The sequence below is a fragment of the Mytilus galloprovincialis genome, chromosome 5 (assembly GCF_965363235.1).
Source record: "Mytilus galloprovincialis chromosome 5, xbMytGall1.hap1.1, whole genome shotgun sequence".
In the NCBI taxonomy this organism is placed as follows: Eukaryota; Metazoa; Mollusca; class Bivalvia; order Mytilida; family Mytilidae; genus Mytilus; species Mytilus galloprovincialis.
Window position 1 is genome coordinate 80,504,790 of NC_134842.1, and position 23,688 is coordinate 80,528,477.

The 23,688-nt window shown below is 33.0% G+C and overlaps 1 protein-coding gene across 3 annotated transcripts in view; it reads left to right on the forward strand.

Moving 5' to 3' along the window:
- The first annotated feature begins 3,611 nt into the window (after positions 1–3,611).
- LOC143076480 (sorting nexin-14-like) overlaps positions 3,612–23,688 on the forward strand; it is a 54,752-nt gene continuing 34,675 nt past the window's right edge. For 2 of the 3 annotated variants that reach the window (XM_076252271.1, XM_076252272.1), the window contains exons 1-11: positions 4,109–4,246; positions 9,043–9,111; positions 9,589–9,640; positions 10,776–10,858; positions 14,994–15,072; positions 17,138–17,181; positions 17,635–17,722; positions 19,920–20,004; positions 20,695–20,851; positions 21,264–21,339; positions 23,155–23,199. In XM_076252271.1, coding sequence (XP_076108386.1) covers positions 4,149–4,246; positions 9,043–9,111; positions 9,589–9,640; positions 10,776–10,858; positions 14,994–15,072; positions 17,138–17,181; positions 17,635–17,722; positions 19,920–20,004; positions 20,695–20,851; positions 21,264–21,339; positions 23,155–23,199 — 876 coding nt within the window. In that variant the 5' untranslated portion in view covers positions 4,109–4,148. Of the gene's footprint in view, positions 3,713–4,108; positions 4,247–9,042; positions 9,112–9,588; positions 9,641–10,775; positions 10,859–14,993; positions 15,073–17,137; positions 17,182–17,634; positions 17,723–19,919; positions 20,005–20,694; positions 20,852–21,263; positions 21,340–23,154; positions 23,200–23,688 lie in introns of those variants that run through there. The other variant, XM_076252273.1, reaches the window with a different exon arrangement.

Here is a 23,688-nt window from a genome sequence, read left to right on the forward strand (position 1 = left end):
GTAAATAGTATTTAAAAGGGATTTTTAAATGAGAGTGTTTATATACAAAGCCCTGACAGCATGTTGGGATGTAAAGTTTGATAACATACACTTTTGAAGGTCATTTGTGGAAGGTCATTTGGCTTTTTAATTTCACATAAAATAAATTTAAATTCTATTTTTGTTGAGGCTAATTTATCTCTAAAATTCTTATAAAATACTTCAAGGACGATACGAATTGTAGGACAAACATTATGTCATTTGCTCAAATTCAATAAACAGAAGCTGTATATAAAACTTTAATAAAAACATCTTAAACGTTTTGTTAACATTTAACGTATTTCTTTTATTTTCTTTCAAAGTTATGCATTCTATATTATAATCCAAAATAAAGTGATATTTTAATATCAAATACATGTAGTATGTTAAGTCAAAGCTTTCATTATATCCAGGCTTTACGACAGCAAGAAGGGGACTACTAGACTATGTTTTCCGATAATGTGCATATCCCTCATACCAATACAAGAGATAGTAAATCGTCGTTTATAAGAAGGAGAAAAAAGAAGAGAAAAAATCAAGTATCGACACAAGCAGCGAAAATACATATAAAGGTAAAAAAACAGTCTTAATCAGTCACAAATTGTACAAACTGTCAAAGTTTAAAACTTCAGAAGACAAAAAATAAATTCTCAACCAAAGCTTCTCATATCTATCATCAAAAACTAAATTCACCAAATGACAAAAAAGATTAGTTTCTATACAACCAAGATAAACTATAAAATGTCTCCGGCACACAAATAAAAGTTTTATACCGTATAGTTATTTCGCTGTACTGCTAGTATATATAGAAGCTATTATTCCACAATTTCATTTTTCATAAAGTTTTTGTTCCATATTACGAACTGAATAAACATATTATTTAGTGCTTCATGTTTATGTTTGAAACGGGTAACTAAGGGTAAGATATAGTAACATTTAAAAAATATAAATAACAAGAATGTGTCCATAGAACACGGATGCCCCACTCGCACTATCATTTTCTATGTTCAGTGGACCGTGAAATTTGGCATTAAAATTAGAAAGATCATACATATAATAGGGAACATGTGTATTAAGTTTCAAGTTGATTGGACTTCAACTTCATCAAAAACTACCTCGACCAAATACTATAACCTGAAGCGGGACAGACGGACAGACGAACAGACAAACGGACGGTACGAGGAATGAACGGACCTGCAGACCAGAAAACACAATGCCCGTCTATTATCGTAGGTGTGGCATAAAAACAAGATATAGTCAGAAGAGTTCCTACTAGTAAGACTAATTATCTCCTAAGAATTAAAGGATTATGTAACACATACAAATTGATTGATTGATTGATTGATTGATTGATTGATTGATTGATTGGGTTCGAACTCTCAAAAACACGTTTTGGTAGAACAGTGATATCTGTAAATGAACTGGGATTGTGCCTGATATTCATATGATGAAGACATAATCTTTCAATCAGTTTAATTGAAGTCTGGAGCTGGCATGTCAGTTAACCTCTAGTAGTCTGTTGATATTTATGTATTATTGTCATTTCATTCATTTCCTTTTGTTACATCTTCTGACATCGGACTTTGACTTCTTTTGAACTGAATTTTAATGTGCGTATTGTTATGCGTTTACTTTTCTACATTGGCTAGAGGTATAGAAGGAGGGGTGAGATCTTATAAACATGTTTAACCCCGCCGCAATTTTGCGCCTGTCAGTGTCCCAAGTCAGAAGCCTCTAGCCTTTGTTAGTGTTGTATGATTTTAAATTTTAGTTTCTTGTGTATAATTCGGAGTTTAGTATGACGTCCATTATCACTGTACTAGTATACATATTTTTAAGAGGCCAGCTGAAGGACACCTACGGGTGCGGGAGTTTCTTGCTACATTGAAGACCCATTGGTGGCCTTCGGCTGTTGTCTGCTCTATGGTCGGGTTGTTGTCGCTTTGACACATTCCCCATTTCCTTTCTCAATTTTATACTTTCGATCACTTGGTCAACGAGGCCCGTGGGAGATAGAAACTGAAAAGGTATTACTCTGACACACTTGTGATAATTACTTTCTGTGGAATTATTGTATAACTATCTTATTTATAAGAATAGTGTAATATGTTCTTAAAAAGGGGTGGGTGGAAATAAAAAGTTTTTTACTAATAGTTTTAATTTAATGAAGTCGTGTTAACTATTCTCGTTCTTGGTCGACACGTATAGAGAATAATGTTAAAAAAAAATAGAGAAAAAAACATCTTGACTTTTGAAGACGTATACACACACCCAGGATTGCTTTCAATATCGCAATATCTATATGTACCTGCTAGGTTAGCTACACGTTCTCATTTATCCTGTTGCCGTCATACAACCAGTTCTTAATAATTGTATCAGTTTGCATTTTTCTGAAAAAGTCTGTTCTTCACTTACGCCAATTTAAAAAAGATTCTTAAAGTACAAAAAAGACGTAAAAAGTTAAAAAAAAAAAAAAAAAAAACCCAAACAAAAACATTTAAAGGCCACATGCAAATAAATAAAATGCGTTTTAGTTTTTTGGTGGAAAAGAACGACCTTCCTTTATAATTTATCTTACGTCGTTTACATATGATTAAGATATGCTTTTGAGATAGTAAAAGTCACTATATTTTAGAAGGATACAATTAACTTAAGAATCAGATATTAAGTAAATGTAATAGCTTGCCGTAAAACGATAGTATAGCTTTGCTCATCTTTTACGGCCGTATGCATCATGCATGAATGGTACGGTAACCTGTATTTGTCTACTTTCTCGTTCTTATCTTTTAATAGATTTTTTTTTATCTTCATGGCCATCATACCACACCTCCATATTTTTTTAAAATATTTATTGAGATGATACCTCATTAGTTATACATACACGTTTATTATTTATTTTTTTAATACTTTGTACTTTCCGTTATCCAAGATGAAATCTGTAGATCGTGTAAGGACCTGGTGTGTCATACGCATGATTTAATTTAGGCTTGGTTATGTAAAGGTCCTATCTATGAGGTTGTAGTATTCGCTTAGCCTTCTTGGTCCTAGTTAGAACTAAAGTTATTATTTCTTTGTTTAATAGCATGATTATTGACTATATTCCCTCTTATACACATATTGTATCATGTCATTAATTATATAAAAGGAAGATGTGGTATGATTGCCAGTGAGAAAACTCCGCAAGAGACCACAAATAGATATAGTGATGAAAGAAAACTATATTATTGGCAATATCCATCCACTATTAAACTTATACAGTTGTTATCAGTTCACAATGTGAAAGAACTTAATAGTTTAGGTAATTTTTTGTTTAATATTGAAAAAATTCGTAATATGTAGTTGTATTATTTATTTGTCATATGTTTTTTTTTTCATTCTCCGCCATACATGTATTGTGTATAATTATTGTATTTATATTTCACTGATGCATTCAAAAAAATATTGTACAATTGTATATTCTATAATCTGTATTGCTTCTGAATAAAGTATTATTATTATGACACAGAAATTAACAACTATAGGTCACAACAGTCAGAAACAATTAACACAAATTGGTATTTTTGTTGATAGTACGAGAACAGAAATGAAAATTTACAGTGAAAGTATCAAACATTATTCAGTTAATTATTCAAATTGCCGGACAACATAAACCAAAAGAACAAATGCCAAAGAGCAGCAAGAAAGACTTGAAAAGGTAATGCGAATTTTTAGAGACAAAGATGAATTAGCAAATCATATATAATTTGAAGTTACATATGTTATGTTCTAAATTATTTGTCTCTGTGAACATTGTACATGATTTTTGTCATTGCATGCACGACATAATATAGTCCGACCACATTAAATGTATTTGTCATCATGTTATATTCTGTGAAAACGGCTCATCATAGCTTACGTTTTGATTGTTCGTCATTATGTCGAATATTGTCTAACTTAATTATGTTATTGCGAATACATAACACACCCCTCTGATTTATCTTTTATGAAATGATTAAAACTTAAAAATAAGTTTATCTAGATTGCAAGATCATGTTACGTTTCCGGAAATGTAGAAAGGATTTTAGGCTGATTCAAAAATAATAAACAGAAGGGGAGATAATCTATGGGAGGATGACGAGAAAAGGATAAACATGATTCCGTGGTATATCCTGAAGTATTATGTTAAGAAACACACGAAGTTCTGTGTGGGGACTGCTTCTTTGTTGTTTCTTACTTTACTATTTTATAGGTACGAATTTATGCATCAGTTTGATGTTATATAAACGATAAAATACATACATAATTTCATATTTATAATCGTAGAGCTAATATGTGTCACAGTGCCACAGTATGAGTGCCAATGAGGCAACTCTCCATCCATGTCATGATAAGAAAAGAAAAAAACACCTATATAGGTCAAAGTATGGTCTTCGGAGCCTTGGCTAACACCAAAATGTTCTAACTGTCTAAGGGCCCACTACCAGCAAAATCATAGTGAACATCAACAAAGAACAACCACTAAACATCCGGTACCTCGAATGACCAGGTACCGGTACTGTAACTAGTACTGTTCTTGCTTCGTTTCCAATGTTATGTACAGGGCTCACGCTACCAGGCGACTTGGGCGAAGAAGTCGCTTTCCCGATCGTCACTTCGCTTTCCCCGACCCCCAAAAGCGAAAACAAGTCGCCCTGTTCTTGACGATACTCGCTTTCAGTCGCTTCCGTCATCGGACATTTTCAATTTTTACCAAGTTGATGAAACATCAATTTTTTATTGATAATTAAAGAAATTTACACCGAAACGATTGATTATCTTAAGAAAAGAGGTTGAAGCATTGTCTTTGCAGTGTGTAGCAGGTTATTTGATAAAAATACAACTTTTTATCACTTCGTGCATTTCCGCAAGTTCCGGTGGTTGTTACTCGAAAAAGTACATAAACCTAAATTTTAGCGGCAAAATAAGTTTGTTACTTCATTTAAACGTGATAAAAGTTGCCTCCAGTAAATGTTCAATCCATTTATTGCATTAAAAACGTCATGTTCCTTTCCAAATAGCTTATCAAACATCGTTTATTTTTGTAAATTTTCTTGCATTCGTCCACCATTGACCGATTTCTAAACTACGGATCTGAACCGGACCGGCTGTGACCTAAATCTGTACTTTTACAATAATTACTACGGACGCACGGATGGAACAGCTGACAGAAGAATATTGACCCCAAAGGGAAAAATTACGTATTCCACACGCATTAAGAGACTTTCGGTTACATCTCATTGATTGGTGTATATAATTCCCTATATTTTTTATGGATTGTTTCAAAGTTGCTTAACTCTGAGACTATTAATTATATTATGGCCCAGCTTAATAACTTTTATATTTTTTTATGAGAAACACTGAATTTCATACACAAGATAGATTTGAATTAAATTGTAATTGATATTTTATAATTTCTTTACATTTTTTTAAATAAAATTTTTTTTTTAGTGCTAGATATAAATATTTAGATTGTAGTTTCTCAAAACCTCAGTTAACATTAAAAAACTTTTAATTTGAAATGTTACTTTAATTTTATACTCAGATATGAATTGAATAATATAAAAAGAACATTATTTACTTATGACCCTTTATACTATAGTAAAATCCAAACATTGTAGCGCACCGCACGAATGAGCACTTCTCTTTCAAATCTTACCACTTCTCCCTATCAGTTTCAAAAAGAGAAGTCACTTCTCCCTATAATTCTGAAGTAGTGGGAGCCTGATGTACATTTATTTTCTTAACTGTACCCAAATGATTCACTGACCGTCCGAAAAACTCATCTGAATATTCTTCTTCGTTTGTGTCTTCCATTGTTCTTCTAACATTCCTACCTTGATTTCGTTCAGTGTATCGTTGATTCCTGAATTGGTCATTGTCGTGGTATACAGATTGCATACTCGATTTGCAAACTACAGCAAAATGATTTCATTTATGACATTTGTAACACTGTTTTCCGTAAGCACCACAATCTTCACGTCATTCAAATGAATGTGTTTTTCCACAATAGTTACAAATATTCCTCTTTTTATGTCTCATTGTGTATGTTTCCTCTCTATTTTGTATGACGTGATGTCTTTGTTTTCCTCCATAATTCGTCACTTTTGCAATTTCTCCAGTTCTTACTGCTGTGTATATATCTCTCATATCATGTATCTGCAATGTCGTATCTTCTAGCTGATGTACTTCCTGTAACATTTGATCAAGTTTCCACTTTCTGTTAATTGTCTTTTTGATTATTGATTCATTATCTGTGGTTTGAATAATGTATTCTAAAATTCTGTCATCTTGATTTTCAAACTCACAATCAGCAACTCTCTCTCATAGTCGTGTCGCGTATGCCACTGTTGATTCCCCATTAATCGGTCTCATTTTCAGAAATACATTTCTTGCATAATGTTTATTCTTCTTTGGAGCAAAATAATCATTCAGTTTCTTTTTTAACTTTTCATAAACATAAAATTGAGAATGGAAATGGGGAATGTGTCAAAGAGACAACAACCCGACCAAATAAAAAACAACAGCAGAGGGTCACCAACAGGTCTTCAATGTAGCGAGAAATTCCCGCACCCGGAGGCGTCCTTCAGCTGGCCCCTAAACAAATATATACTAGTCCAGTGATAATGAACGCCATACTAATTTCCAAATTGTACACAAGAAACTAAAATTAAAATAATACAAGACTAACAAAGGCCAGAGGCTCCTGACTTGGGACAGGCGCAAAAATGTGGCGGGGTTAAACATGTTTGTGAGATCTCAACCCTCCCCCTATACCTCTAACCAATGTAGAAAAGTAAACGCATAACAATACGCACATTAAAATTCAGTTCAAGAGAAGTCCGAGTCTGATGTAAGAAGATGTAACCAAAGAAAATAAACAAAATGACAATAATACATAAATAACAACAGACTACTAGCAGTTAACTGACATGCCAGCTCCAGACTTCAATTAAACTGACTGAAAGATTATGATTTCATCATATGAACATCAGGCACAATCCTTCCCGTTAGGGGTTTAGTATCATACCATCATAACATATATGAGAAGAACATAACCCGTGTCATGCCAACAACTGTTTTTAGAATAAATGTGTTTAGTTCCGATGCAAAGACCTTATCAGTGACTCAATATTAACGCCAAAATATGCAATCTTTAATGACTTGACAACAGTATCGTAATTATATCCCTTCTTAATAAGTCTATTCAAAGGTTTTGTAAGTTTCTGAGGTGAATACTGACACCTTTGTGCTTTATAAAGAATATTTCCATAAAAAATTGGATGTGAAATACCTGAACGTATTAGAAGTCTGCATGTTGAGCTATATTTACGAATGATGTCTTTATACCGATGATAGATTTAGTAAATGTTTTGACTAGTTAAACCCCCGCTTTAAAAAAGGGGGGGTATACTGTTTTACCTCTGTCTGTCAGTCCGTCCGTCCGTCCGTCCGTCCATCAGTCCGTCCGTCAGTCAGTCAGTCCGTCCCACAAAACTTTCGTCACATTTTTCTCAGGAACTACACATCCACCCTTTCTGTAATTTGGTATCAACATTTATATATGTCAGCCATACCGTGTGATGCGTTTTCAGATTCATCACTTAACAACTTCCTATTTACCGAACACTTGTATGATTTTACACATGATAGCCAAATTGAAAATTTTCGTCACATTTTTCTCAGGAACTACAATACAAGGATTTCTGAAATTTGGTTTCAGGATTTATATAAGCCAGCTTTACCGTGTGATGCGTTTTCAGATTGATCACTTGACAACTTCCTGTTTACCGAACACTTGTATGATTTTACACATGATAGCCAAGTTGAAAATTTTCGTCACATTTTTCTCAGGAACTACAATACAAGGATTTCTGAAATTTGGTTTCAGGATTTATATAAGTCAGCTTTACCGTGTGATGCGTTTTCAGATTCATCACTCGACAACTTCCTGTTTACCGAACACTTGCATATTTTTACACTATTAATATTATCCACTTGCGGCGGGGGTATCATCAGTGAGCAGTAGCTCGCAGTTTCACTTGTTTGTGATATTGAAAACCCTGGTGTAATAATTTTTCAGTAATACATAAATTTCTCTCGTTAAAATCTAAAACATTGTTACATACACGAGCGAATCGTACAAGTTGAGATATATAAACACCGTAAGATGGTGACAAGGGAACGTCACCATCTAAAAACGGATAATTAACGATAGGAAATGAAAAATCATCCCTTTTATCATAAATTTTAGTATTCAGCTTTCCATTAGTGATATAGATATCAAGATCGAGAAAAGGGCAGTGGTCATTGTTAGTATTAGCTTTATTTAAAGTAAGTTCAACGGGATAAATTTCATTAATATACATACTGAAGTCGTCATTATTGAGAGCAAAAATATCATCCAAATATCTAAAAGTATTATTAAATTTGTTTATCAGATGTTGTTTCGATGGGTCTTTGCTTATTTTTGTCATAAATTGTAACTCATAACAATACAAAAACAGGTCCGCAATAAGTGGTGCACAGTTAGTCCCCATTGGAATTCCGATAATCTGACGATATACGGAATCCCCAAAGCGAACAAAAATGTTATCTAGTAAAAATGCAAGGGCATATATAGTATCAAAACATGTCCAATTAACATAGTTTTTTTGTTTATTGCTACTAAAAAATGACCTAAAAGAGTTTGAACATATATATTCACATTCTGATTTTTTGAATGCCCATTTAATTAGTTGTGTGAATTTTTTCTTAATGAGAATGTGAGGCAATGTGGTATACAGGGTAGAAAAATCAAAACTTTGAACAGATTCAAAATCACCAATATAAGCATGCAATTTATCCATGCATCTGTCTATGGGGTCAGGTGTACTTTACTCAAATCTTGAATTTTTTTTACCTCCGTAAATAATCATTGCGTCCTTTTTGTCCTCAAAACTTAAATCATCATATCGCCTGCAAGATTTTGCCCTGACATTTTCCACTTTTGATTTTTTTTTCTTACAGATATTTCCAGTTATTTTTGATGCTATGGTCGTTCCTCCTAGGTATATTGTTATCATATTACAGCTTGAGGTAAGACACAGTTTTTACAGCTACATTTGTTATTTCCTTAAGCTTGTAGAATAATCCATTGGTTGGCTTGCAATCTTTGTTTGTATAAATGTTTACCAAAGCTTTGTTCTAAGGATGTATTCTTTTGACATTTCAGTCTCGTAACGAAACCTCGTTCTGGAATTATTTCCAAAACAAGTGATACAAGTGGAAACAGCAATGAAATTAATAAGTATCATAATCAAACTTGACTCTGAAAAAATAGTAGTTTTTGAGTAATAAATTATTCATTTTTTTACCAATCAAGTCAGCCTTTTTAGCCAACATTTTGAGAAAAACAGTGAGGGGTGCAAGAAACATGTTACATGTATTATGATGTACATCCCATATCAAATTTTTCTTGGATATGTATTTTATCAATCATTTATAACAACAACAAAAATTAATATGCATTTTGTTCTTAAAACAGAGAAAACACAGTCTGTTTATATCTTTCAGCTCATCTTCGTTATTACCCAATCTGTTATTTACTTACACACGGAAGAAGAAGGTGAGTGCATTTTCATATTACATGTACCGACTTTTGACTCCGGATTATATAATTTTTCAACAGGTTACCTTTTCTATGGTTTTAACTTGTACATCATGGTGCTCAGGCAAATAAGAGCAATCAAAATAAGTAAAATTAAACATATAATTGGCATAATTTGAGGGGAAAGTTTACTGTTTTCCAATGATTTTGTTGTGTAAAGAAAATGTTAAGCAGCTAATTTTCCCTAAAATTTGTACTGATTAAAAGCTTGATTTTACTTCTATAGCATGCTCTTACCTGACTTGGTAACAGGATGTCCAACATTAGAACAGGTAACCAGTTGAAAAATTGTGGAATCCTGAGCCAAATGTCGGAATGATGGAAATAGTCTATAGTGATGCGACACAATGACATGAAACACTTTATGCTCTCTCTTTTTTTAAAAGTGATAAAATAAGAAAAGCTACATTTAATAACACACTTCCTCCACCAATGAAAATCGACTGCCAAAAAAGACATGAAATTGCACAATGTTGTTGAAAGTTTAATGAGACTGTTTAAATCTGATTTTTTTTCAAAACACACCTTCTAAGGCAGTTGTTCAACATAGCAAGTTTTTTACATACTGTTCTTCTAAACAAAGATCATCAAATCTCAAAAGTTAGTACCCGTATATTTTTACTAAGGTTGATTACTTCATTGTGTTTGAAAAAAGTAAAATCACAAAAATACTGAACTCTTAGGAAAATTCAATCGGAAAGTCGCTAATCACATGGCAAAATCAAATGGCAAAACACATCAAACAAACAGACAACAACTGTCATATACCTGACTTGGTACAGGCATTTTCAAATGTAGAATATGGAAATTTTGCCTTTTAAAATGCATATGTTAAATAGATATCATGGAAGATGCAGTTGCTCAAATTCACTGACATGTTTAATATGACATTCTTTCATTAGAGACTAATCAAATGTTAAACAGTATGTAGCTGCCTATTTGAAACAAATAATTTTGGCACAGGTTTTTTTTCTAGTGAAAAGAAACACGTTCACTTGGCCTGTAACAATATTTCAACATTTTTTTAATGAAAAAGAAAAAAAAAAGTGAAAACTCTCATGAGCATGTTGAGAATATCAGTTATCTATTTTAGACTGGTAACTTAACAGATGATGAGTTGACATTGATGAAGACAGTATGTACTGTATGTGGACAGAGGAAATGTCCTAGGCACAGGTAAGGACTATTCCATTAAAATGTATATGGAAGGGTAGGAAGGGAAGTTAAATTATTGAATGTGGGTCATGATTTTTTTTCAGTATGCGTCTATTACTTTTTTGCAAAATTATTTAAAAAATGGTTCTTGTTAGTAGGGAAATTTATAGAGTCCCTTCCTACTCTCCCACATACATTTTTATGCAGTTAAGCTGCATTATGCGAGCACCCTAGATTTGTGTTCTACTCAATAAATGCTGAAATACTTGCCATTGTTATTATCTAGCTCGCTACTATGTTATATATAACTAATTGAACACTTTTTGAATACTTTTTATTCTGGATTACAAAAAATATGACCAGAAAAACCTTAAATGATCGTCGATTTATCCAAAAGTTTTGAAGTTACACATAGGAAGTAGTGCTTATTAAGAATCATTGTGTAGTTCATTATGACTTATGCTTTTGGCCAAGATGTCAAAGAACAATTGTATGAAATATTTAATCGCCGAAAATCTCTTAAGACAAGTAGTTTAGATTTCTTAAATGGCAAAAGTCGTAGGAATATTGTTTGTCATCAATGCGTAGTACAACTACGTCAGTAGTCTATTATTAAGTTCAATTGTTCATGCTGTTGGCGGCAATTTCAAATTAGAAAAAGAAATTTTCGCATCTTTTCAATTTGGAGGCAGGTGTGCAAATTAGCGGTGGTCCGATGTCCGCGACCTTCCATTATTGCAAGCGGAATTTCGACTGATATAGTTGGTTTCTAGCTACGCCCGACGTAGTCACCTTCCACTTGAAAGAAAATAAGAATTAACTTTGCAAGGTACCTTTTCACCATGTTCACCAAAGTCTCCAATTTAACGAGCTAAAAACTTATGTTTATCATTTTTATTCATGACAGCGATGTTCATTTTGTTCAACCGCTGGCTTTAAACAGAAAATCGCCGACAAATATTGTATGAATTCGAGTAAAATCGTATCTGGTTGACAAAAACAACATTGTAAACACCTAACAATGGCGGCCGTGAAGACAAAATTTTACAATATCGGATCCGATTCCGGAAACGGATAAGGGTAATTCCGGGTTTAGCGATCATTACAAAATAAATCAAAGCAGGTGAAAAAATACATCTATGCATGGTAAATAAAAATAAACACTAGAATTGTAAACCAAAAGATAAATGTAAAAGAAATAAAAAGCAGAAAAATATTTTATACAGAAACTCAAAAAAATTTTTGACAAATTTTAATTTAAAAATCCAATACAACGTGACAGCTGGGAACAGTATATCTAACAATATACATGTTCATGGTCACAGTCTAAATTTTCTTTATCAGTGATAAATGATGATAATGCATGTTAGATGCTTTTAAAGTGTAAACATATTACTGCAATTTCGAAGGGTTATTTTTTTATCTCAATTTTGAAGGGTCAATTAAAGTAGCTGAAAGTTTCTTTCTCTATTTTCACAAATAATGCAACTATATTATATATACCTGAATGTAAGTAAAGCATATGATATATAGGTGGCATTCTTTGGGCCACTCTACCCCTCCTGTTTATAAACTTGGAAACCGTCGAGCTCCCCACCCTAAACAGTAGGGGGAGATCCAGGATCTTAGGTTAGGAGGGGCGCAAACTTAAATTTTCTCCGAGTAGAGAGAGGCTAAAAAAAATTTGAGGTAAAATTATCGGAATATTCTTTATTAAGCTGAGAACAACCCATGCTTTGCAAATTTAAGGGGGAACACGCCAGCCAACCATCCACCCACCCCCCCCCCCCTCGACTGAATCCACCCTTGCATATATTCAAGTATAGGACAATATACTTGGAAACGGTTGAGATCCACACCCCTTAACCATATATATATATTCATGTTTGTGACAATATGAAAAATCAAATGAAATATAGGAAGAATCGCTGGGGGTCACTTCAACCCTCCTGTTTTAGAATTTAAAAATGATCGAGATCCCCACCCCTAAACCATATATATTCATGTATGGGACAATATAACAAATCAGATGAAATATAGGGGGAGTCCTTTGGGTCACCCCACTCCCTCCTGTTTGAGAATTTGAAACCTGTTGAGATCCCCACCCCTTAACCATATATATTCATGTACGGGACAATATAACTATTCAAATGAAAGATAGGGGAGTCCCTTGGGTACACCCTCCTGTTTGAGAAATTGGAAATGGTCAAGATCCTCACCCTAAACCATATATACTCATGTATGGGACAAGATAACAAATGAAATGAAATATAGAGGAAGTCCCTGTGGTCACCCCAACCCTCCTGTTTGAGAACTTGGAAACGGTCGAGATCCCCACACCAAAACAATATGTATTCATATATGGGCCAATATAACTAATTAAATGGAATATAAGGCGAGTCCCCGGGGTCACCCTACCCCTCCTGTTTGAGAACTTGGAAACCAATGAGACCCCATCCCTAAACCATATATATTTATGTATGGGACAATATAACAAATAAAATGAAATGTAGGGGAAGTCCCTAGGGTCACCCTACTCCCAGTGGCGGATCCAAAAAATTTCATAAGTGGGGGCCCACTGACTGACCTAAGAGGGGGCCCACTCCAATCACGCTTCAGTGATCATTCTCTATATAAGCAACCAATTTTTTTCCCAAAAAAAGGGGGACAGCCCCCTAAATCCTCTGCCTACCCATACCTGTTTGAGAACTTGAAAACCTTGGAGATCCCCACCCCTAAATTATATATATTCATATGTATGGGACAAAATAACAAATCATTTACATTTACTATGGGCAAGTCAGTCAGACCTCACCTTTGATCCCTGTTGTAGTAAACATTTGTCTGTTCGTGTCTCATAACTTTTGTACTATTGAACACAAATTAAGTTTTCTTTCCATGGAAACCAGTCCATTCATACTATTACATGTTCATACTAAGTCAACTTGAACTTCAAGCAGTCAAATAAAACCAAGGTTAACTACCAAGTAGAACAACTGCAATCATTGGGAACTTGTACCACTGCAGACTCACCATAAAAAAATATACATTGCTATATGCATTGCTTTTGAAACATTGATAACATATAAATTATTTGCCTTAATAAATAAATCATTAGATAAACATAAATGTACTATATATGAATGTTTAATGTTGAGGCAACTTTGCCAGTTTTCATAATTACGGTTGCCTTGATTTTTGGTTACCTGCCTTCAGCGCTTACAGCGCTTTGATTATGGAATAGCCCTAATATTATTTTCCATTATTAAAAGATATATCACATAGAAAATTTATAAACAATCATCACAAAAAGGTATACTCATTACTGTAAACCCACTTAAGATATATTTGTTCATGCTTTGCTCTTTCTTTCCAATCTTTTGCCGATTTATTTTAATGATTTTCCCACCTTGTCCGTAAATAAAAGTTTAAAAGTTTTTGCGAAGATTTATATTTTCATGTTACATTTTTTCTTTCTTAAATTAGTTCGTTTACAGTGTTACAGATAAAATAGACATTTTAAACACATGCTGTGAGACAATGAATCAATATACACATTGTGTAGAACATGAATTCAGTAAAAATAACTTTCTTGTATGTGATCAAAACTAAAGTAAAAACTGCAAGAAAAAAGTAAAATCACAAAAAAACTGAACTCCGAGGAAAATTCAATCGGAAAGTCCCTAATCACATGGCAAAATCAAATGACAAAACACATCAAACGAATGGACGACAACTGTCATATTCCTGACTTGGTACATGCATTTTCAAATGTAGAAAATGGTGGATTGAACCTGGTTTTATAGCCATAAAATGTGACAAACAATAAAAATTCCCTATGCAATACAGTCAAGTGATTCCTCCAGTGACTTTCATATCTTTAAAAATAAAAAAGAACAAGTTTTGAAATCGCTTATAGGAAAAAAAGTAAAACAGATTAGTTGTTAAATGCTGAGTGTTGTGGTAATATCACAAATGACTTAAAAAGAAATATGACATTGTACAAGCACATACATGTACAAAGAAAAACTAAAATCACTATCAATAAAAAACAGACAAGAAATAATCCATAAAAGTACATACAAAACTACAGAAGACCTGAGAGCATCTATGAAATATCAATAGTTCATTCAGTGTTGGAAAAATATCATTTCAGACCAGAGTTGAATATTTTGGCGTTCCAGCCATGGACCAATTTACAATTGACAGGAAGAACTAATGATGCTGTAGAAGAAGTAAGTCTATTTTTAGATTTTGACAAATAAAACAAAGATGTCTTCAAATATTCCTCAGTTGGCTCTGATTGACAACAGATTGGAGGAAAACATATATAATCTTCTTCTTCAGACGTAATTTTCTTATTCTTATAGATCAATATTTTAAGATAGTTACATAACATGTATGTTTCATTATTCTAACATGACGTCCTTCAAACGCTTTGAGTACACATCCGTGGTAAAATATAAATATATTGCATTGGCTGTTCCGATCGTACTCCCACGTCATATGTTTTTTATGAATGAAGTACCCGCCGTCATAGAATGATAATGTAATAATTTCAGCATTTTACGGGAAAATACACGCTTTTGATACCAAAAATCATCACAAGGAAACGTAAACAAACGCTGCTAAAATGTGGCATAAGCCCATTTTTTATACATAGAAGACATATAAGTAAATTATCATTAAAATTCATCCAAATCTATCTAAATACGTTATTGTAAATAGTTTGAGCATGTCACTTATTCTGTTTGCTCCGTTCTTTTATGCCAATCTAAAAGTGCGTTAATATATTGGAACGGCAAATATATGCCTCCACCTAGAGCTTCGATCCAAAAGAATTCCCGTATTTGTCCTATTACAATCGAAATAATTCATGGGGGCTTGAATTATATCTAGATTTTACCATGGGTTGTCCCTTTATGCCGATATTTTACCCCTCGCTATCGCTCAGGGTAAAATATTTGTCATAAAGGGCCAACCCTAGGTAAAATCACTATATATTCAAGCCCTGAATTATTTCTTAATTATACGTTATTTAGAAATTCTGAAATTAATTTTCATTAACTAGATTTTTGTGACAAAAATGTCGGTTATTGATTTGGGTATGAACGGCGGGCAGTCGTAGGGCGTTACTGACAACAAAATGAAGGTCAAGTTCAATAATGACGATTTTGACTTTTACCGTTCAGGAGTTATGGTTCTTGAAAGATTGAAAAATGGCATTTCCAGTCATGTCCATTCATTTACGCATGAACTGTTCAACCAAAGCTTCCCAAATTTTAATATGTTGTTACTGATGACAAAATGGAGGTCAAGTTCAATAAAGACGGTTTTGACTTTTACCGTTCAGGAGTTATGGTTCTTGAAAGATTGAAAAATGGCTTTTCCAGTCCTGTCCGTGCAATTACTCATGAACTGTTCAACCAAAGCTTTTCAAATTTTAATATGTTGTTACTGATGACAAAATGGAGGTCAAGTTCAATAATGTCAATTTTGACTTTTACCGTTCATCAGTTATGGTTCTTGAAAGATCGAAAAATGGCGTTTCCATTCATGTTGTTGCATTTACTCATGAACCATTCAACCTAAGCTTTTCAAATTTTAATATGTTGATACTGAGGACAAAATGGATGTCAAATTTGATATTGACGATTTTTACTTTCACCGTTCATCAGTTATGGTTCTTGTGATATTGGCAGGACACAAATAAATGTTAATAAATCTGGTTTGCTGTCGTTGTGACAGCCTCTTGTTTCAAAATGAAATGTAATATTCATGATGACACAAACTTCCACAATAAAGTGCACAGGTAAATAAAATAAAAAGTTGATAGAAAACATATTTTCATGATCCTAGCAATAAAATATAATTATAAGTATTGAATGCTTCTTTCAGTAATTTTATATGGTTGTAAAAGTGTTGACTGTGCTAACATTTTTAGTATGAAACGCTGAAGCAATGCATAAAATGTACTATGGTCAACGCTTTTACACCTTAATAAATTTACAAAAAGAAGCATTCATTTCTTAAAAAAATAAACTCTTTTCATCTGGAACATCAAGACTTTGTTTAGAAAATTTCAAACTTTACTGAATTAATATTCTGGACCCTCTACAAATATGTTAATGAAGGTCCACTTCAAAATAAGGTCATTTTGAGTTTTGACCTACATTTTATGCAAGAAATGAAACTTGAATAAATCTTCTTAATTACAAAAACCTAATTTATATGTTAAGTATTGTAATAAGTTAGAACATAATATCCATGTATTTTCATTATTTGTTGTTTGTTTTTCAGTTTCTAAACATTGTATTAAAGGAGCATCTATACACATGGTACAAGTAAGTCTATACTGTAGATTCATTATTATTCTTAAAGTTTGGATACCAATTTTTGTGGGTACAGGGGAACCACTAATGTTCAACAAATACAAATTTCTATAAAGTTGATGGAACCATAAAATCACATATTCAAGAAAATGCATAGTTTCCACAAACCACAAATTGGTACCTGCGAAAAAAAAAGAGGAATCCAATAGTCATTAGAGAAGTGAGAAGTCATGTGTCTAATAATTTGTCAGTGATTGTACTTAGGGATTTTGACCTTGCTTACAAATTTATCCCAGGCTCATTTTTTTTTTATTTGAAAAATTAATCCTAGGATAAAAATATATACATGTTTATAGTACTGACCACAGGTCAATTTGATTTGATAGTAATATTGTAATTCATGTAATTTGCTCATAACAATATGGCCTGTATATTTGATACTTATTTAGATGATATTTTTCTCAGAGATTTAAGCAAAGATGAAGAATTTGTAGATGATTTGAAGTCAAGTCTCAGATTTCTTGCATCTGTTGTACTCAGGAGAGCTAAAAAGGTCAGTGTTGTAGAATGCTTCATTTCCTTCTTGCAGAAGGTAATGCATTGTGGGTAATGATTTTAAAAATGTACATCAAACTGTTGTGATTGGTTAATAATGTTTTCAACTATAGAAAGCCTACAAATGATTTGACATTTTTTGCATTTTGGTGTATTAACAATGAAATAACCAATATATTTCTTTGGATCATGAACCAGCAAAATTATACTTATGATGACTATTCTGGAATTTAAAGATTTAAAAGACCACCAGAACAAGTCACTACTTAGTTGAGACACATACATTTTTATGCCCCACCTACGATAGTAGAGTGCATTATGTTTTCTGGTCTGTGCGTCCGTTCGTCCGTCTGTCTGTCTGTTCGTTCGTCCGTTCGTTCGTCCGTCTGTCCCGCTTCAGGTTAAAGTTTTTGGTCAAGGTAGTTTTTGATGAAGTTGAAGTCCAATCAACTTGAAACTTAGTATACATGTGCCCTATGATATGATCTTTCTAATTTAAATGCCAAATTATAGTTTTGACCCCAATTTTACGGTTCACTGAACATAGAAAATGATAGTGCAAATTTCAGGTTAAAGTTTTTGGTCAAGGTAGTTTTTGTCGAGCCTGCAACTTTTGTTGCAGAAAGCTCCACATAGGGATAGTGATCCGGCGGCGGCTACGGCGGCGGCGTTAGCTAACTTTTTACAAGCTTTATATTTTAGAGGGTGGAAGACCTGGATGCTTCATACTTTGTATATAGATGCCTCATGTTACGAAGTTTCCGTCAGTCACATGTCAAATGTCCTTGACCTCATTTTCATGGTTCAGTGACCACTTGAAAAAAAAGTTCAGATTTTTTGTAATGTTGAATTCTCTCTTATCATAAGTAATAGGATAATTATATTTGGTATATGCGTACCTTGCAAGGTCCTCATGCCCGTCAGACAGTTTTCACTTGACCTCGACCTCATTTCATGGATCAGTGAACAAGGTTAAGTTTTGGTGGTCAAGTCCATATCTCAGATACTATAAGCAATAGGTCTAGTATATTCGGTGTATGGAAGGACTGTAAGGTGTACATGTCCAACTGGCAGGTGTCATCTGACCTTGACCTCATTTTCATGGTTCAGTGGTTATAGTTAAGTTTTTGTGTTTTGGTCTGTTTTTCTCATACTTTATGCAATAGATCTACTATATTTGTTGTATGGAATGATTGTAAGATGTACATGTCTAGCGGGCAGATGTCATCTGACCTTGAGCTCATTTTCATGGTTGAGTGGTCAAAGTTAAGTTTTTGAGTTTTGGTCTTTTTATCTAATACTATATGCCATAGGTCAACTATATTTGGTGTATGGAAATATTTTATGATCTATATGTCAGTCCCGCAGGTTTTATTTGACCTCGACCTCATTTTCACGGTTCATTGCTCAGTGTTAAGTTTTTGTGTTTTGGTCTATTTTTCTTAAACTATAAGTAATAGGTCAACTATATTTGTTGTATGGAAGCATTGTTAGCTGTACATGTCTGCCTGGCATGGTTCATCTGACCTTGACCTCATTTTCATGGTTCATTGGTCTTTGTTTAGTTATCTTGGTTAATGCTAAGTTTATGTGACAGTTTTTAATAAAGTTTTATACTTAGGACTATCAACATAATATCAATAATTAGTAAAGAAGGCGAGACATTTCAGTGTGTGCACTCTTGTTGATGAAGTTGAAGTCCAATCAACTTGAAACTTAGTATACATGTGCCCTATGATATGATCTTTCTAATTTAAATGCCAAATTATAGTTTTGACCCCAATTTTACGGTTCACTGAACATAGACATGATAGAAAATGATAGTGCAAATTTCAGGTTAAAGTTTTTGGTCAAGGTAGTTTTTGATAAAGTAGAAGTCCAATCAACTTGAAACTTAATATACATGTTCCCTTTGATAAGATCATTCTAATTTTAATGCCAAATTAGAGAATTTATTCCAATTTCACGGTCCACTAAACATAGAAAATGATAGTGCGAGTGGGGCATCCGTGTACTGTGGACACATTCTTGTTTTTTTATTAATAAGTTAATCTGTTGCAGACTAAAATCTATGAAAAATGTGAATAAGTCAAAATATCTTTGAAAAACACAATAACAGCTATCAGTCAACAAACCACTAATAGTTACTACAGATATAATGTGATGTGATGTGTTGTATTGTATTTATTTTTTAGGTTGATATTGCAAAGATGGTTAGTGAAAAACTAATAAGAGCTGGACTCTTACATTTACATGTGTATTTAAAGGCTAAAAGAACAGGTAACTATTAAATGTGTATCACATGTTTAACCACTTTATCAACCAATAGAATGAATTGAATGGAAACACATGTCATATTCCTAACTTGTAATAGGTAAAACCTGATTTTATAGCTAGCTGACAGCTATTTACACTACTGTCATATTGACCAATATGAATATAAGTTGACTTGATAGTTAAGTGCTGTAAGGTTAGTGTGAAATTATACTAACTTGTAGAACTTTCATATTTTTTGGAAAAACACAACTGTCAAACATAATAAGATTATTTCAGTCATACAGATTTTTTGCAAAGTTTTTTTCAGTTAAGTATTAATGAATGTTATGTAATAACTGTGAAACTGTACATCTATTGGTCTCATTCAAAGATGTAGACTTATTTTTTATTAGTGAGCCAGCTGAGGCCCAACTCGGGATGCTGAATTTTTTTTTCTTAGTGGCCTTTGGCTGTTATCTACTCTTTGATCGGGTTGTTGTCTCTTTGACATATTCCCTATTTCCATTCTCAATTAAGTCAATTTTATTTATTATTTGTTCAAATTTTAGAAGAATTACATATAATGGATTATGGACTTTATATGACTTAAATACCAAAATAATATGTCTTCAAACTAGTTCTGTACCAATAAATATTTTTATATACTATTTCACCACACCTTAGCTGATAAATTTTACATTTTGTATTTGACAGCACCTTCGGGTTCTGATCTACAACTAGAGAGTTTAAAGATGTTAGGATCAAATCTACACTGTGCTATGCTCAGTAGAAAGGCAGAGTTGGAATATCTCAGACGGATGATTCAATCATTATTTCCATATATCCTTAAACCACAAGGTCTACATTCCAAGTAAGTTAGAATATCTCAGACAGATGATTCAATCATTATTTCCATATATCCTTAACACAGAACAGCAAGCTATAAAGTCTATACAAGTCATATGACTACTTATCATAACACTATTGAATATGTATTCTATACTATCTCTTTTCCCTCTGTTTTAGCCTCTCTAGAACTGGACAGAAACAGTCAATTTGCATTTAAATAATTTCAAAGCAGAAAAAATAGTTTTATTAACTCTGCTCTGTGAACATTTGAAGGAAGGCATAAGGCTTTCATTTGCAATCCAGATTAAATATCAACAATTGTTTTAAAATTTATGATTTTAGTATGTTTACTTGTCTGCTATCTTTTTATACTACTTTATATTGTTTAACGTTAATATTTGATAAAAAAAAATCTATCTATCTATGTTTTACAGATGTACATGTTCATTGGTCAGAGAGTTGTTGACCAATAGTATTTTACTTCCTGCTCTGGATGCAGTGGCCAATCCGGTGAGTCTTTCATTTATTTAATTTAAATGCTAATTATTCCTGAGACTAGTACTGTGAATTTTCCCCTTTTTTCTTGTGTATATGTAGGACTCTAAAGTGCGATGGGGACACTAAAATACGATGGTCACGATAGTGCGATGGTCTACGCTAATGTTCGATTCCTCCATACGCTAAAGTCTGATGGTATGCGAAAGTATAGACTTAAGAAATGTAGATGGATTATGACGTTAACAGTCGTTTATACAAACTAAAAATGAATATGATGGAAGACAAATAACAAATATTTGATTAATAAGACTTTTCATCCAAATGTCAATCACTTAGTTTATTTTAAAACACCTAACCGTGCTTTGTCGACTGAAGCAAATGTGTATTTGTGTCGGGTGCTGGAAGAAGAACTTGTATCCTGCTGTTGACCGTTTTACTAAAGGCCCTATTGATACAAGTAGTATTCCGATCGCATAGATATCCTGTATCTTGCTTTTATTGGAAGGGAGCGGATGCATTTGAATCATTATTTGTGTTGCAGTTTATTGTGTGGTCCCCGTTAAAATGTTATCACTTTCATTAAAAAGTAACGTCGGAAAAATAAAGGTACACCTTAATTGCGTAAATTATTAATTGTCGGCTGAAACGTTAGTTTGTAGTACATTGCAGGAAAATATAACATGCATGTGTAGACGCTACAAAAAAAGGCGAAAATTAAGCTCGGTAAACATCACCTTTCTCTCTCATTAAAATTAAACAAATAAATGTTACATATTCCGACAATAATCAAATTTTGTATGATATCTGTAATGTAAAAAGGGACGTGTTCCCATTAGTGATAGACTACAGCGTGTGAACGTTATTTTTAAATAAGCTACACCAACTATCACAATATTTAATATGCCCGAATTGTCAAAAATTCATTTACAAGAAATATAGTATTCTGTGACACCCAAATTAATTTTTAGCAATTATTACGTGATCGGTCTTTTAGAATCATTCACTTAAGACTACGGTTATATTATAATGCCTTTCACATATGGTATACCTTATAATACTAGATTATACAAAAGGACTATTTTTACATTAAGTGTTCTTTAACGTTTTTTATAAAGCCCTTGAACCTTACCCTATTGGTCCATCGCACTTTTGCGGGGTATGCCATCATACTTTAGCGAAACACACAACCATCACACTTTAGCCTGAGGCACCATTGTACTTAAGCGTAGACCATCGCACTTTAGTGTGACCACGACACTTTAGTGTGACCATCGTACTTTAGAGTACCATCGCACTTTAGAGTCCTACATATATATAAAACAATAACAAAACTTTATGTTACATATAAAAACTATTGATTAAGCAGTATGAACCACACCAAAACTCAAAGCTCTATTGACTAGGATTGTCAGTTATCCTATCCAAGGACGAGGATTTTCTCAGGGCACTCTGGCTTCCTCTACCAATAAAAAGTAAAATCACAAAAATACTGAACTCAGAGGAAAATTTAAAATGGGAAGTCCCTAATCAAATGGCAAAATCAAAAGATATAACACATAAAATGAATGGACAACTACAATGGATATAAAACTGACCGCTAGGAAATAGCCCAAAGTGGAGCTTAAAAGTGGCATTAAAACACCAACAATCAATCAATCAATCAATCACACCAAAAAGTGGAAGAGTAAGCAGTGCAATTACCTGTTTTGTTGCACTGTACAATTTAATGCATATCCAATTTGAATAATTTTAAACCACCTGGCAGAGCATTGTGTAAAATTAACCATTAAATACAACCAATTATTTTAATTTCTTTTTTATTTTCAGGACATGGTTAATAATTTACTGTTGATATTTCTTGATAATACTCCGGTAAGTCATTAGTCATGAAGATTTCTTTACTTCGTTTGAATAAAGATAACTTAATTTTTTTCAGTTTTATACCTTAGCGGAAATTGTTTTGTTGTTCATAAACTTAAACTCAACTGAGGAAAATGAATTCCAAAATGTGTTCCAAAACAATTGTGTCTTAAGCTATCAGATGTAGTGTTTATACAAAGGAATCTCTAAATTTTTATGTATAGTTTTAGTTAAAATAGTTATCAAAGGTACCAGGCTTATAATTTGATACAACAGACATGCATTTTGTGTACATAAAACTCATCAGTGATGCTTAGGTAAGGAAGTTCACCATGAAGTTGTTAGCACACAAAGTTAAAACTTGATACACATATTCATTATAGTGTGAACTTCATGAAATATATTTTGACCCAGATTTCACAGTTCACTGAATGTTAGAGCCAGTATAATATGTGTCCCATGGAAAAAATCATGACTTATTATTCAGTGTTCCCGAGGGAT